This window comes from Nycticebus coucang, chromosome 3, assembly GCF_027406575.1.
Source record: "Nycticebus coucang isolate mNycCou1 chromosome 3, mNycCou1.pri, whole genome shotgun sequence".
Classification (NCBI taxonomy): Eukaryota; Metazoa; Chordata; class Mammalia; order Primates; family Lorisidae; genus Nycticebus; species Nycticebus coucang.
The window spans coordinates 142711031-142725939 of NC_069782.1; the positions used below are offsets into that span (position 1 = coordinate 142711031).

A 14909-nucleotide genomic window follows, 5' to 3' on the forward strand; every position below is an offset into this window, starting at 1 on the left:
TGAGATAGTTACCATTGTGGGCAGCTGGGGTTCAATCTTGCTGGGGACCCTTGAGAAATTGTACAGTGTGCCTCAGAATTATTCCACTAAAGGATGGTCACTCAACCTCCTCTGCAGGAGCCTGATTTTGCAGGAGCACACCACACACCAGAACCCAGAAGCAAAACCCACTCCATCCCATAATGTCTGACAAAGCTTAACATCAGGCCACTGGCAAAGACCCCCAGTAAAAGAGCCACTTAAAGAGCCCACTTCAATTTTCACAGAACAGACAAAAAGGGTGAATTTTAAGTTGGGAAGCAATTAATTGATAACAGGTGCAACATGAATTCCTCCTTTCAGGGAAGAAAGGGATTCCACCTGGACCCTGACCTGCCCACTCTCCCCAACCTGGCAGACTCCAGCTGGTGACTAAACAGGAGCTAGAGTTTACAGAGTATTAGAGAAGCAATTAAGGATGTCACCCCTCATGGGTGCTAAGCCCAGTAGGGTGGGGATCGGGAGCTGACAAGCAGCCTGGTTACCAGAGGAGAGGGCTGCACAGACGGTCCAGAGGGACTGGCCCAGAAACACCCATGAGGTCAGGCCTTTGGAAACCATCCAAATATGGGGAGTTGGAAGATTTTTCTGAAATGGGGGGTTCATGCTGTAAGTATGTGAATATAGACAGGAATATAAAACAATTACATGGCCCAAAGCTGGAGAGACACAGAAAGGAGATACTTTAGAAGAGATTATCTTTTGAATCCAGTGTCAGTACGGCGATTAGAGAGGGAACATGTCACAATGGTTTCTTCCCTTCCATATTTCCTGGCGATAAGCCAGCCTCAGAAGAATAATTTTGGAATTTCTAATACCAGCCCACAGCAAAGAATGGGAAAAGAGTTTCCCTGCAAACCACCTCTCCTTTGAGCCAGCTATGGATTCTTACACACTAACACACTGTAATACAGTATTTCCTTAATATAATTTATGGTAGGGCCATTCTGTGAATGGAAAATTCATTATTTTCCTGGGCAATCTAATCGTGGTTCTGCCACTAGCCAGTTTGTAATTTGGACAACTGCTCTGAGCCTCAGATGCTTTATCTATAAAATGAGTAGACATTACTTCTGAAGGTTCTAACTTCCACTGTATTTCAAGAATAACCTGCAAAATCCTAAATTTACAAATTAGATAAATCAGAGAGTAACTTACTTTGCCAATAGGAGTCATTTCTCAAATAATTCACTATGAATTTCTTTACAAGGTAAATTATCTTAGTGGCTGAAATGGCTTCGTTTACCCAATTTCAGGGACATGAGTTCTGAATGAAGAGTCCTGCGGTTACATTAGATACTGTGTTACTGCCTGTGAAAAATATTCAGGAATTTAGGAGTTTTCACAGAAATTAATCAATTGTATAATAATTATTCCCTTACACTTACGGGGGCCGGTCCTTTTTCAAACCAAGCAAGTGTCCTCACCTGGTGAGAATTCGTAAGCCTCAGGCGCCAGCAAAACCACCCAACAAAAAGATGTGGACTTCTTGGCCTGTGTCACGGCTAAGCTTGTACGCCTTTCGCTCCAGGCTTTGGTAGTTCTTAAAAGCAAATATTTTATCCCTGGTATGAATAAAACTACAATTTCTTTTCAGATATTCACACTTCAGTGTGAGATGCTTCTTTGAGCAGTCTTGGGGAGAAAGGCATCAGAAGTCTGGTTTACAACCCCGGAAAGTGAAGAAAGACGGGGATGGGGCGGTCGTGGCATGTAGGTAAGGTCCGCGTGCGCTGGAACCAGTGCGGGCGCTCTTGGTCCCTCCCGTGACTCATTCACAGCCACATACCCACTGCCTGACACGTGGGGGCGCACAACAAATACTTCTGGAATGTTTCTGGCGCCACATTGCTAGGTTGTTGCGAAGTGGGTACTCGCTTACCCAGCGCGGTTAGCGATCTACGCCCCCGCGCGAAGGAGGGCGCCTGGCACAGCACCATCTGGGAGGCCGGAAGACCACGGCGATCCCGCAGCTGGCTCAGGGGTCGGCGTCTGGGAAGGTAACGCAGGCAGGTGCCAGCGCGGAGCCCCCGGGGTACGCGAACAGTAACGGGCTGGGGTTGCAGGCTGGCGAAAGAGCCCGCCGGCTGTGGGAACTGCGTCCCGGAGGCCTAGGTCGAGATCTACACCCAGGGCGGGGAAGTGGAGGTGATATGACAAGCGTCCCCATCATCGCGCGCCGCTGTAAAGTTTGCGTTCTTTGGGTCATTTCGAGCGCGGTCAGTTTTGCAGAATGTGCTGTCCCGCGCGCTGGCGGGACTCCTAACATCTCTGCAGACTGTCCCTAGCGCGCTTCCCGGTGTGCGCCGCCAACTTTGCAGAGGAGACCTCCGGGCAGGACGCCAGTGGCGGCCCTTGCCACTAGGAGTGTGGCCAGCGGCGCAGAGAGCACCCGAGGGTGACTTTGCCTGCGGGCCCCTTTGCGGAGCGCACAGTCCCGGAGCCGGGGGCGGCGCCCACGGCCCAGCGACCCGCCCCGGCGGCCCCTCCCGCCGCGGCGCCGGGGCTTTTACTTTCGCTTTCTCAGCGGCAGCGGCCACAGGACCCTGGCTGCCGTGGGGCTGGGAGGACGCCTGCCTCGCGCGGTGGGAACGGTAACTTCGGCCCCCGCCGCGGCTCTCCCGCCCGCGCTTCCTCCCTTCCCGCCTTCCCGCCTTCCCCCTCTCCCCTCCCTGCCCCGCTTTCTCCTTTCCCTCTGCACCCCCCTGCACAGTCGTGGAAATCGGGTTGAGGACAGCACGGTGGCCCCCACGGTTGGCACCGAAACTTTGGGGGAAAGAGCTCTTTCTGCAACAGCCATCGTTTGCCTTGTCCTCCCTTCCCTCCTAGTCAGGAGCTGGGACACCCTGGGCTCTTCGGGATCTGAAAGAGAGAGAGGAAAGGGCTTAGAAGGGAAAGAGGTTCGTTGTCTGGCATAGCGGTTAGCAGAGACGGCTCCCTTGCCAGACAGGCCTAGGGTCCAGTCCCCGAGCTCCTGCCTGCCACCTGTGGCACTTTGGCCCTGCCTGTGCATCGTCTGTTAAGTGGGAATCGTGGTGATCGGAGTTGACTTGCTCCGGGGATAGAAGATGGGGCTTGTGGGGGTGTAGCAGTGTCTTGGTCGAGGCCAAGGGCGCTGGAACTATTTATTGTCATCATTGCTGATGTATCTTCGTGTTGGGTTCCTGGAGGTACTTGGTGTGGAAAGAAGGCGGGTAACACCTGGACGTTTGGACTCTTGGGCAATAGTTTTGCGGTTTATGGGACAGTAAAATTACTTTCGGGTGGTTCTGGGTGAGTCATTCCCAGCCGTTGAACTTTTCCTGGAGCTGATTGGCGTGGTCCTGACTTTTCCCTTCTCTTGGGCTATTTCCTCCTCTGGGTCTCGCCAGCATTACCTTCATCCACTGTACTGCTTGTCGCCTAGGTTCACAATCTGCCTTCAACCACCTGTGAGGCTTTGGGTAGGTTACTTAACCCATCAGAGGAAACAGAAGCTACTTCTACAACACAGGGGGATAGGGAAGTGGGAGAAATGTAAAGGCTCCAGTGTCCTAGCAGTACTTTGAGCCTCAGGTGACACAGTGGAGCATTGGAGTGCGCAGCAGAGACCCCTGTCCACCTACCAGGTACTAGAGGCTGGAGGTGAAGGTCTTAGAGTTGCTTTTCTCTGAGCCCTTTATGAAAATTGTCTTCAGTTGGGCAAGAACGGCAACACAAATTGTATGATGTCACTTTTCAGGGTAAGCAGCTGTGATTAGTCATGTCCCACCTCATGAAAATAAAACGGTTGAACAATAGCTGGAAGTGATTTCCTACCAAGCTATGTACCAGTTGCTCCAACATGTTGGCACCTATTAAGCATTTTTAGAAATAATAATAGGATTTTTTTTCCATCTCCTCCAAAACAGTTTAAAACATAGATGTGGTTTTAAAATATTGGGGAAGATTGGCAGTTGAATGTTTTGTTAGTCTTGGGGACCATGAGGATAATATGGAATAATTTTTTTTTTTTTCTGAGATTGTCGGTCTGGATAAAGGGCAGTGGGCATTATAGCTCACAGCAACCTCAAACTCCTGGGCTTGAACAATCGTCTTGCTTCAGCCTCCCCAGTAGCTGGGACTACAGGTGTATGCCACCACACCCAGCTAGTTTTTTCTCTTTTTAGTTGAGATGGGTCTTGCTTTTGCTCAGGCTGGTCTCTAACTCCTGAGCTTGGAATAATTTATTGACTATTTAGAATGTGCCTCACCCTGCTAGGCATTTTTACATGCCTTGTTTTATTCATCCTCACAGCCACCTATAACTTAGACACCATTGTTACAATTGTCCCATTTTACTGATGAGGAAAATGAGACTCAGGTTGAGTACTTTTTCCAAGGTCCCATGTCTACTATGTGGAAGAACTGATTCAATATTCAATCTCTAGGCTCTCAAATACTCTCTTAGGTCCCTTTGGTTCTGTTTGGTCGGCAGTTTATTCAGATCACTGAAGAATTTAAAAATACATCTCAGTTACATTAATAGAGAACTATTTATTGAGTGCCTGCCATGTACCTGATGCTTTTCCATGATTTAAAAAAAAAAAGATGATTAAGATAAGGTATAAATCTGGAAAGAGTTACAGTCCTGGTGGATAATAGTAATAATAATAATAGTGATAACCAAGACTGTACCTGGCATTGTCAGTGCTTTGAGTAGGTCACATATTAATTCATTTAAAAAGCACTTAGGCAGCTTTAACAGTGGGATAATCAACATCCCTTGAAAGACTGCTCTTTGCAGCCTGGACCATAAGAAGGGGATGGATACAGGAAAACAATGGCAGACAACCCCTTCGGGGCAACTGGGCAGAACTGAGATGGGCCTGGATTTTCCTGGGGGTACTGGGAGGATGAAAAGAAAGAAGGAATAAAACCAGGCCTCGGCTTGATTGAAATGACCTGGCTGAGACTAGGCATTGCCACTCGGTCACCACCTTTGGCAATGGTTGCCCTTTGGATGTTTCCAGAAATCAAGTCCAGCCTCATAGGAATAAGAAAGTGACTGATTTGTTTAGGCTAACTCAGAACCTTAGTAGAGGTCAGCACCAACCCAGAAGAATGCTGTAGACTTCAGGCACAAGACCTACTGACCTAGTGTTTGGAGATAAACTTCTGGAAAGTCTCTCACCATTGAACCCTAGAAATCAGCCTGAATTTTACACCCCTGTAGCTAATTGCAAGGCCCTCTCCTAGTGGCTGGGAAGGATAAGGAGTTTAAGCTCCTTTTGAAATGTTTAATGAGTGTTCAGTTCCCTCAAATATTCATTGAATGTTTGAAGAGAGGTCTCTAGAACTCAGTACATTTGCTTTCTTAGGAGCCATTCTACTTAGAATCTTTTTTTTGTCTTTTTTTTTTTGAGACAGGGTCATGCTCTCACCCATGATGGTGGATTGCAGTGTTGTAATCATAGCTCCCTGCAGCCTCAAATACCTGGGCTCAAGTGATCGTCTGGCCTCAGGCCCCCCACCCCCAACCCCCAAGTAGCTAGCAATATAGCGGTGGGTGCCACCACACTTGGCTAATTTTTTTATTTTTTTGCAGATGTTGGCCAGTGCTGGGTTTGAACTCACTACCTCCAGCAAATGGGGCCGGCACCCTACCCCTTTGAGCCACAGTCGCCACCCCCACTTGGCTAATTTTTTTAATTTACTTTTTTGTGGAGACTTTTTTGCCCAGGCTGGTCTTGAACTCCTAACCTCAAGGGATTCTCCCACCTTGGCCTCCCAGAGTGCTAGATTACTGGCATGATCTACTATACCCAGCCTCTTCCCTTAAAAAACAAAAACACTGTATTGAGATATAATTCATGTATAAAAAGCTGTACCTGTTTAGTGCATACATTTTGAGTTTGAGGACTATTTATTACTATTATTATTGTGTGTGTGAGATAAGAACACTTAACCATAAAATACAATAGTACATACACACGGTAACTTTGTTAGTCATAGGCACTGTGCCGTGTAGTGGATCTTCAGAATTTATTCACCTTGCATAAGTGAAACTTGGTCACTTTAACCATCACTTCCCATTTCCTCCTCCCCACAACCTCTGGAAACCACTTTTCTATTCTCTGCTTCTATGATTTTGGCTCTTTTTTTATTTTTTTTTTATTATTTTTTTTTATTGTTGGGGATTCATTGAGGGTACAATAAGCCAGGTTACACTGATTGCAATTGTTAGGTAAAGTCCCTCTTGCAATCATGTCTTGCCCCCATAAAGTGTGACACACACCAAGGCCCCACCCCCCTCCCTCCTTCCCTCTTTCTGTTTACCCCCCATAACCATAATTGTCATTAATTGTCCTCCTATCAAAATTGAGTACATAGGATTCATGCTTCTCCATTCTTGTGATGCTTTACTAAGAATAATGTCTTCCACGTCCATCCAGGTTAATACGAAGGATGTAAAGTCTCCATTTTTTTTAATGGCTGAATAGTATTCCATGGTATACATATACCACAGCTTGTTAATCCATTCCTGGGTTGGTGGGCATTTAGGCTGTTTCCACATTTTGGCGATTGTAAATTGAGCTGCAATAAACAGTCTAGTACAAGTGTCCTTATGCTCAAAGGATTTCTTTCCTTCTGGGTAGATGCCCAGTAATGGGATTGCAGGATCAAATGGGAGGTCTAGCTTGAGTGCTTTGAGGTTTCTCCATACTTCCTTCCAGAAAGGTTGTACTAGTTTGCAGTCCCACCAGCAGTGTAAAAGTGTTCCCTTCTCTCCACATCCACGCCAGCATCTGCAGTTTTGAGATTTTGTGATGTGGGCCATTCTCACTGGGGTTAGATGATATCTCAGGGTTGTTTTGATTTGCATTTCTCTAATATATAGAGATGATGAACATTTTTTCATGTGTTTGTTAGCCATTCGTCTGTCGTCTTTAGATTTTGGCTCTTTTAGATTCCACATATCAGCCAGAACAGCAATAATTCTATTTTTGTGTCTGGTTTATCTCACTTAGCCTAATGCCTTACAGGTCTATCCAGCTTGTCACAAATGGCAGGATTTCCTTCTTTTTATGGCAGAATAATATTCCATTATATGCATATACCACATTTTCTTTATTCAGCTATCAATGGACATTTATTTAATAGATATTTCCATATCTTGGATGTTGTGAATAGTAACAGTGAACAAGGGAGTGTAGATATCTCTTTGAGATCCTGTTTTCAATTCCTTTGCATATATACCCTGAAGTGGGATTGCTGACTGATATGATATTCCTACTTTCAATTTTTCAAGGCACCTCCGTAGTGTTATCCATAATGGCTGTACAAATTTCCATTTCCACCAACAGTGTGTAAGTGTTCCCTTGTCTCCACATCCTTGACAACATTTATCTTAATAATGGTCATACGGATGTGAAGCGATATATCATTGTGCTTTTAATTTGCATTTCCCTGATATTAGTGACAAGTACCTTTTCAAGTACTTGTTGGCCACTTGTATGTCTTTAGAGAAATGTTTGTTGAGGTTCTTTGCCCATTTCTTAATCAAGTTATTTGATTTTTGCTATTACAATGTATGAGTTTCTTATATGTTTTGGATACTAACCCCTTATCAGATATATGGTTTGTGAATATTTTCTCCCATCTTATAGGTTGATTTTTCATTTTATTGATTATTTCTTTGCTTTGCAGAGCTTTTTAGCTTGGTGTAGCCCCACTGATTTCTTTTGCTTTTGTTGGCTGTACATTCAGTGTCATAGCCAAAAACTCATTGCCAAGACCAATATCAGGGAACTTTTCCTCTATGTTTTCTTCTAGGAATTTTAAGTTTTCAGGTCTTACATTGAAGTCTTTAATCCAGTTTGAGTTTATTTTTGTTTTTGTTGTAAGATGAGGCCAATTATTTTTTTCCTCATGGATATCCAGTTTTCTCAACACTACTTAATTAAAGAGACTATCTTTTTCCTATTGTATATTTTTTGGTATCCTTGTCCAAAATTATTTGCCTGTATAGTGTGGGTTTATTTCTAGGCTCTCTAATTTGTTCCCTTGGTCTATGTCTGTTTTTATGTCAATATCATACTGTTTTGATTACTATAGCTCTGTAATAGATTTGACATCAGGAAGTGTGATTCCTCCAGCTTTGTTCTTGCACAAGATTGCTTTGGTTATTCGTGATTTTTTGTGGTTAGATATGAATGTTAGGAATATATCCATGTCTTCTAGGCTATCTCGTTTGTTGGCATATTATTATTGATTATAGTCTCTTATAATCCTTTGTATTTCTCTGATACCAGTTACAACTTCTCTTTGATTCTTTCTGTTTAATTAGCTAAAGATTTGTCAATTCTGTTTATTTTTTCAAAACACCGACTCTTAATTTCATTTCTCTCTTCTATTGACTTTTTAGTTTTTATTTCCTCCTTACTTTAACATTTTATTACTTCTGATAACTTTGGTCTTAGTTTGGTTTTCTTTTTCTAATTCCTTGAAGTATGAAGTTAGGCAGTTAATTTAAAATCTTTCTTTTTAAAAAAGATATAGGTTATTTATTGCTAACTTTCTTCTTACATCTGTTTCCACTGCATCTTGTAAGTTTTGATTTGTTGTATTAACATTTGCATTTTTCCCAGGATTTTATTTTATTTTATTTTTTATTTCTTCTTTGACCTGTTGGTTCTTCTGGAGTGTTGCTTGATTTTCACATACCTGTGAGTGCTCCAATTTCCCTCCTGTTACTCATTTCTAGTTTCATACCATTGTGGTCAGAAAAGATGCTTAATATGATTTCAGTCTACTTAAATTTGTTAAGACTTGTTTTGTGGCCTAACATACGATCCATCCTGGAAAATGTTCCGTATGCATTTGAGAAGAATGCCTATTTTGCTGCTATTGGATGGAATGTTCTGTGTAAGTATATTAGGTCCCTTTGGTCACAGTGTTCTTTAAGGCCACTGTTTCTTAATTGATTTTCTGTCCAAATAATAGATCCATTGTTGAAAATGGGGTGTTGAAGTCCTATGACTTCTTGGGATCTCTTTATTCCTGCACTTCTATTTGGTTTCATTTACTTAGGTACTTTGATGTTGGTTACATGTATGTTTCCAATTTTTATTTCCTCTTGATGAATTGACCCCTTTATCATTATATAATGACCTTCTTTGTGTCTTTTGACAGTTTTTGACTTAAAGTCTATTTTGTATGATATAATTATAGCCATTTTTGCTCTCTCATGGTTACCATTTGCATGAAAAATCTTTTCCCATCTCTTCACTTTTAGCCTAAGTGTGTCCTTAAATCTAAAGTGAGTTTCTTATAGGCAGCATGTATTTGAATCTTACTTTTTAATCCATTCATTCACTGTGTGTATTTCGATTGGAGACTTTCATCCATTTACATTTAAAGACTTACTATTGCCATTTTGTAATTATTTTCTGTTTTATGGTTCCTGTGGTTCCTAAAATTCCTTTCTTCCTCTCTTGCTGTCCTCCTTTGTTAGTTGATAAATTTTTGTGGCGATATTTTTTAATTCTCTTTCTTGGTATTTTGTGTGTATCTACTATAGGTTATTTTTTTCTTTTTGATTACCATAAGTCTATATGAAACATAACAGTCTGTTTTATGTTGATAACTGCCTTAGTCCATTTGGGCTGCTTTAAAAAATAATATAATCTGGGCAGCTTATGAACAGAAGAAATATATTGCTCACCCAGGTCAAGGTGCTGACAGATTCAGGTTCTGGTGAGAGCGCATTTTGTGGTTCACAGAAGCCACCTATTTACTACATCCTCACGTGGTGTATATGGCTATTTCTGGGCTGTCTTTCATAAAAGTTTAATCTCACTGGGGAGAGGAGATTTGCTCTTGTCACCTAATCACATCCCCAAAGGCTCCACCTCCCAAGACCATCACTTTGTCATAAGGTTTCAACATAGGAATTTTTGGAGGGCACAAACATTCAGACCATAGCAACAACTTAACCTCATTTATATGCTAAAATTCAATACTCATTATTTCCTTTTGCAATTTATTGCTGTCACAGTTTATATCTTTTTATATTATATATCTATTAATGACTATTATAGCTATAGTTATTGAAGCTATAGTTATGTTATTTTTTAAAACTTTTGTCTTTTTTTTATTAAATCATAGCTGTGTACATTAATGCGATCATGGGGCACCATACACTGGTTTTATAGACCATTTGACGTATTTTCATCACACTGGTTAACATAGCCTTCCTGGCATTTTCTTAGTTATTGTGTTAAGACATTTATATTCTACATTTACTAAGTTTCACATGTACCCTTGTAAGATGCACTGTAGGTGTAATCCCAACAATCACCCTCCCTTCACCCATCCTTCCCCCTCCCTCCTCCCCATATTCTTAGGTTATCACTGGGTTATAGCTTTCATATGAAAGCCATAAATTAGTTTCATGGTAGGGCTGAGTACATTGGATACTTTAAAAACTTTTGTCTTTTAATTTAGTAGAGTTAAAAGTGATATGCACACTGCCAACACATGCTGCTTAAGCTATGTTGGGGTTGCATCCTGATAAACCCATCATAAGTTAAAAATATTGTATGTTAAAAACGCACTTAATATACCTAAGTTACTGAAGATCAGAGTTTAGCCTCACCTACCTTAAATGTGTTCAGAACATTTCATTAGCCTGTGGGTTGGCAAAATCATCTAACACAAAGCCTGTTTTATAATAAAGTGTAGAATACCTCATGTACTTTATTGAATACTATACCAAAGGTGAAAAATGGAATGGTTGTATGAGTACTTAAAGTATGATTTCTACTAAATGTGTAGTGCCTTTGCACCATTGTAAAGTCAAAAAATTGTAAGTTGCCCATAGTATAGTGGTTACGGCATCAGCCACATACACTGAGGCTGGCCTGTTCAAACTCAGCCTGGGCCAGCTAAAACAACAATGACGACTGCAACAAAAAATAGCCCGGCATTGTGGCAGGTACCTGTAGTCCCAGCTGCTTGGGAGGCTGAGGCAAGAGAATTGTTTAAGCCCAGGAGTTTGAGGTTGCCGTGAGCTGTGACGCTATGGCACTCTATCCAGGTGATATAGTGAGACTCTGTCTCAAAAAAAAAAAAAAATTAAGTTGAATCATAGACTATATATAAGTATTTGAGTATTCTGAATTTGACTATGCACTTACCTTTACTAGCAAGCTTTATACCTTCATATGTTTGCATGTTGCTAATTACCAGCCTTTTGTTTCAACTTGAAGTATTACCTTTAGCACCTCTTATAAGGCAAGTCTAGTGGTGTTGAATCCTCTCAGCTTTTGTCTGTCTGGAAAGTGTTTATCTTTCCTTCATTTCTAAAGGGCAGCTTTGCTAGATATAGTATTGTTGGTTGGCAGTTTCTTTCTTTTAGCACTTTGAATATATTATCCCACTCTCTCCAGGGCTGTAAGGTTTCTGGTGAGAAATCCACAGATAGTCTACGGACATTTCTTTGTGTAAGACAAGTTGCTTTAAAATTTTTCTCCTTGTCTTTGACTTTTAACAGTTTATAATATAACTGAGTGAAGACCTTTTTATGCTTATTTTATTTGGGATTCTTTGGGCATCAAGAATCTAGATGTTCATTTCCCTCTCCAGATTTGGGAAGTTTTCTGTAATACTTTCTTTAAACAAGCTTTCTGCCCCTTTCTCTTCTCCTTCTGGAACACCCATACCACATGTATTGTTTTGCTTGACAGTTTCCCATAGGATTTCTCTACTCCTTTTTATTCTTCTGGGTGAGCAATTTCAAGTGACCTGTCTTTGAGTTCATTGATTCCTTCTTCTGCTTGATCTTCTACGTGATGGAGTCTGCTTGTTGAAGGTCTCCATTAAATTTTTCTGTTTATATATTTTGTTCTTCTAGAATTTCTGTTTGGTTCTTTTTTATGGTTTCTTTCTCTTGGTTGAACTTCTTGTATTTTTTTCTTTTTTATGTATTGTTTTCCTGACTTAGTTTAGCCGTCCTCTTATTACTCACTGAATTTACAATTATTATTTTGTTTGTTTTGTTTTTGTCTTTTTTTTATTGTTAAACCATAGCTGTGTACATTAGTGCAATCAAGGGGTACAATGTGCTGGTTTCATATAGAATCTGAAATATTCTCAGCAAACTGTTCAACGTAGCCTTCATGGCATTTTCTTAGTTATTGTATGTAGACATTTGTATTCTGCCTTTAGTAAGTTTCGCCTGTACCCATTCTAAGATGCACTGTAGGTGTGGCCCCACCACTTACTCTCCCTTCACCCTAACCTTCCCCTTCCCTTCCCCTCCCTTGGCCCTTTCCTTCTTGTCAGGTAATTCATAGATCTCCATTTTTTCAGGATCAGCCACTGGTACTTTATTTTGTTCCTTTGGTGTGTTATATTTCCTTGATTTACCTCCTTGAAGACTTGCATTGTGTCTTCACATTTGAAGAAGCAGTCACCTCTTCCAGTCTTTACTGACAGGCTTTGGGAGAGAAAGACTTCCAGTGAACCCAGCTAGAGATTCTGGGCATCTTTCAGACCTCTTCCAGTGAATGCATCTGCTCCACACCTTTTAGTCCCTCTGGGGGGTTAGGAGTATTAAGGATTGTGTGCCTTCTTTAATCCTGCACAGCCAGGCCTGGTGCTAAGAGCCTTCTTTTTCTTTTTCCTGGAGGAGTGCCCTGAAGTGTCCAAGGCTGTGTGTCTTAGTCCACTGGAGTTAAGTTGGCTGCTAAGATACAACCATCTATAGGTGTGTGCAGGCTGTCATGCACTGAGGTTTACAGTGGCTGGTTGGAGTGATCCACAGGCCAGTTGTCCTGCATGTTCATGGGAAGGTCTCATGGTAGAGCTGGTGAGCCAGATAGCAGGATCTATAGCTGGCTTTTACTTGCTGTGCAGTCCTGAGCTCCTTCTCCCTGCTCCTAACTACCCAGATGATTCAGCCATGCTGGTCTCCTCAAGGTTCTCCCCTAGGCAGTGTCCTCTCAGTTTGGGGAAGCTGGGCACTTGCGTCACTCTCACTTTGCCCCAGGGGAGAATTGTGAGCAGTGGAGGCTGAGCTCTGCTACCATGGGGAAGGGGTGATGTGGATAAAGTGCAACTGTTCTTCACGCTCTTAAGTGCATTCCCTCTTGGAGTTTTACTTCCTTGGGGGGCTGGCACCTCTCAGTAGACTAGTCCTGTGCTCCCACAAAGACATTCTTGTCCATGGGTTGTTTCCAAAATCAGTATTTCTGTGGAGGATGAGGACTAGAACTTCCTATTCTGTTGCCTTGCTGATAGCTCTTCTTTCCTTTTTTTTTTTAATAGTAATTTCATTTTTTTTTTATCATCATACATCCTGTATTCAAGGTTAACTGTAGCAAAAGAGTTAAGGCTTAATACCACATACCAAAGTTAGTGTGTTTTTCTGGGGGATTTTGTAAAACTTTTTCTTGTTAATTTTGAAAATATTTAAATGAGTGCTATGTTAATAACAATGTATATTGAAAGTTAACTAAGTCTATATAAAGGAGATAAAATTAAAACTGTTGAGTGTTTTCTGCATGCCTAACCTTGTAGAAAAAAAGAAAACACCCAAAACTTCATACAAATGAATATGCATGGCTATATTCCAATAAAACTCTATTTACAAAAGCAAGTGATGGGCCATAGTGTAGTAACATCCAGACTAGATCGGGAAGGGCCTTAAAATCTAGAGATGGGTTTAGGTTTGAACTTTTAGTTAATGGGGATCTCCCGATAATTCTTGAATGAAGCATAATTTGATGGAAATCTATTTTGGGTGTAACTGTGTAAAATCACCTAAAACCGAAAGAGAACCAGGTTATTGCCGTTTTTGAACCGTGTATGAGCACCTGTGACCTGCCAGGAATTTAGGGGGAGTTTCGTGTTGCTATAAACCTCGACAGACCTTCCACAATTTCTTGTATGCAGTGAACATTTAACAAAACCAAGGGTGCTGGATTAGACCCTCCCTCAGGCAGAGATATGGTTTTCTTGGCTGCCATATACCCAGTTTCTGGAATGATGCCTGGAATATAGTTGACATTCAAGAATTTAAGTGCACTAATGGTGTAGTCACCCTGGAGCTTAAAGATTGCTCACCTCTAGGATTAATTAAAAACTGTGTCACCTAATGAGTATCATTTAAATATAACACAGAAGATTAAATACCAACTTTCTAGGGGTTTTTTTTCTCCCTTTCTCCCAGATGGCAGATGATCAGGACCATGTTGGGGAGCAGGGAGCTGGGGATTCAGCAAATAAGGACTCAGTGGATGCCAAGCCAGATCGGTCCTCATTTGTGCCGTCACTCTTTAGGTAAGTTTCCACCCTTGCTGGGTTAATCCGTGACCCTGGGCCCCTTTGGTCTGCCTTGCATCTGCCACCTCCACCCAGCTGTGGGAGGAGGAAGTTCATGTTGTGCACAAGAGGTTTGCACAGGGTCGTGCTGAGGATATGTGGCAACAATAGGGTTCCCCAAGTGCACCTTCTTATCTCTGGGGCAAGCCCAGGAAAGGGGAAACCATGCGGTGTGGTCCCCTGCTCAGCGGCTGTTTGTCTGTGTGGCAGTTTCCGGGAATGAGCAGCTATGGAGGGGATTCACAGTCACCTTCAGAGCAGAGCCTGGGCTGCTGCTACCAGTGGGACCAAGCTTGACTAACACGCAGAATGCAGGGGCCAAGCTTTAGGGTGATTCCCACTTTGTGCCTTCAGAGGCACTCTGCGGGTGGTGGGGTGGGGGGTGGAGGTGCATCCTGTTTACTCTTCCTACCTTTTCCTTTCTTGAGTTCACTTTTAAAATTTAAAATTTTACATTTAATGACAATGATAATAGCTTCACTGAATTGATTAAACTTTTGTGTGCCTGCTCAGTATTACTGAAT

The 14909-nt window shown here is 42.1% G+C and overlaps 1 protein-coding gene across 3 annotated transcripts in view; it reads left to right on the forward strand.

Annotated features, from left to right (window-relative positions):
- Positions 1-1987: 1987 nt before the first annotated feature.
- The window catches only part of CASP7 (caspase 7), a 42211-nt gene continuing 29289 nt past the window's right edge, over positions 1988-14909 (forward strand). Inside the window, exons 1-2 of one of the 3 annotated variants that reach the window (XM_053584962.1) lie at positions 1988-2039; positions 14234-14343. In XM_053584962.1, coding sequence (XP_053440937.1) covers positions 14234-14343 — 110 coding nt within the window. In that variant the 5' untranslated portion in view covers positions 1988-2039. The other 2 variants (XM_053584961.1, XM_053584960.1) reach the window with 2 other exon arrangements.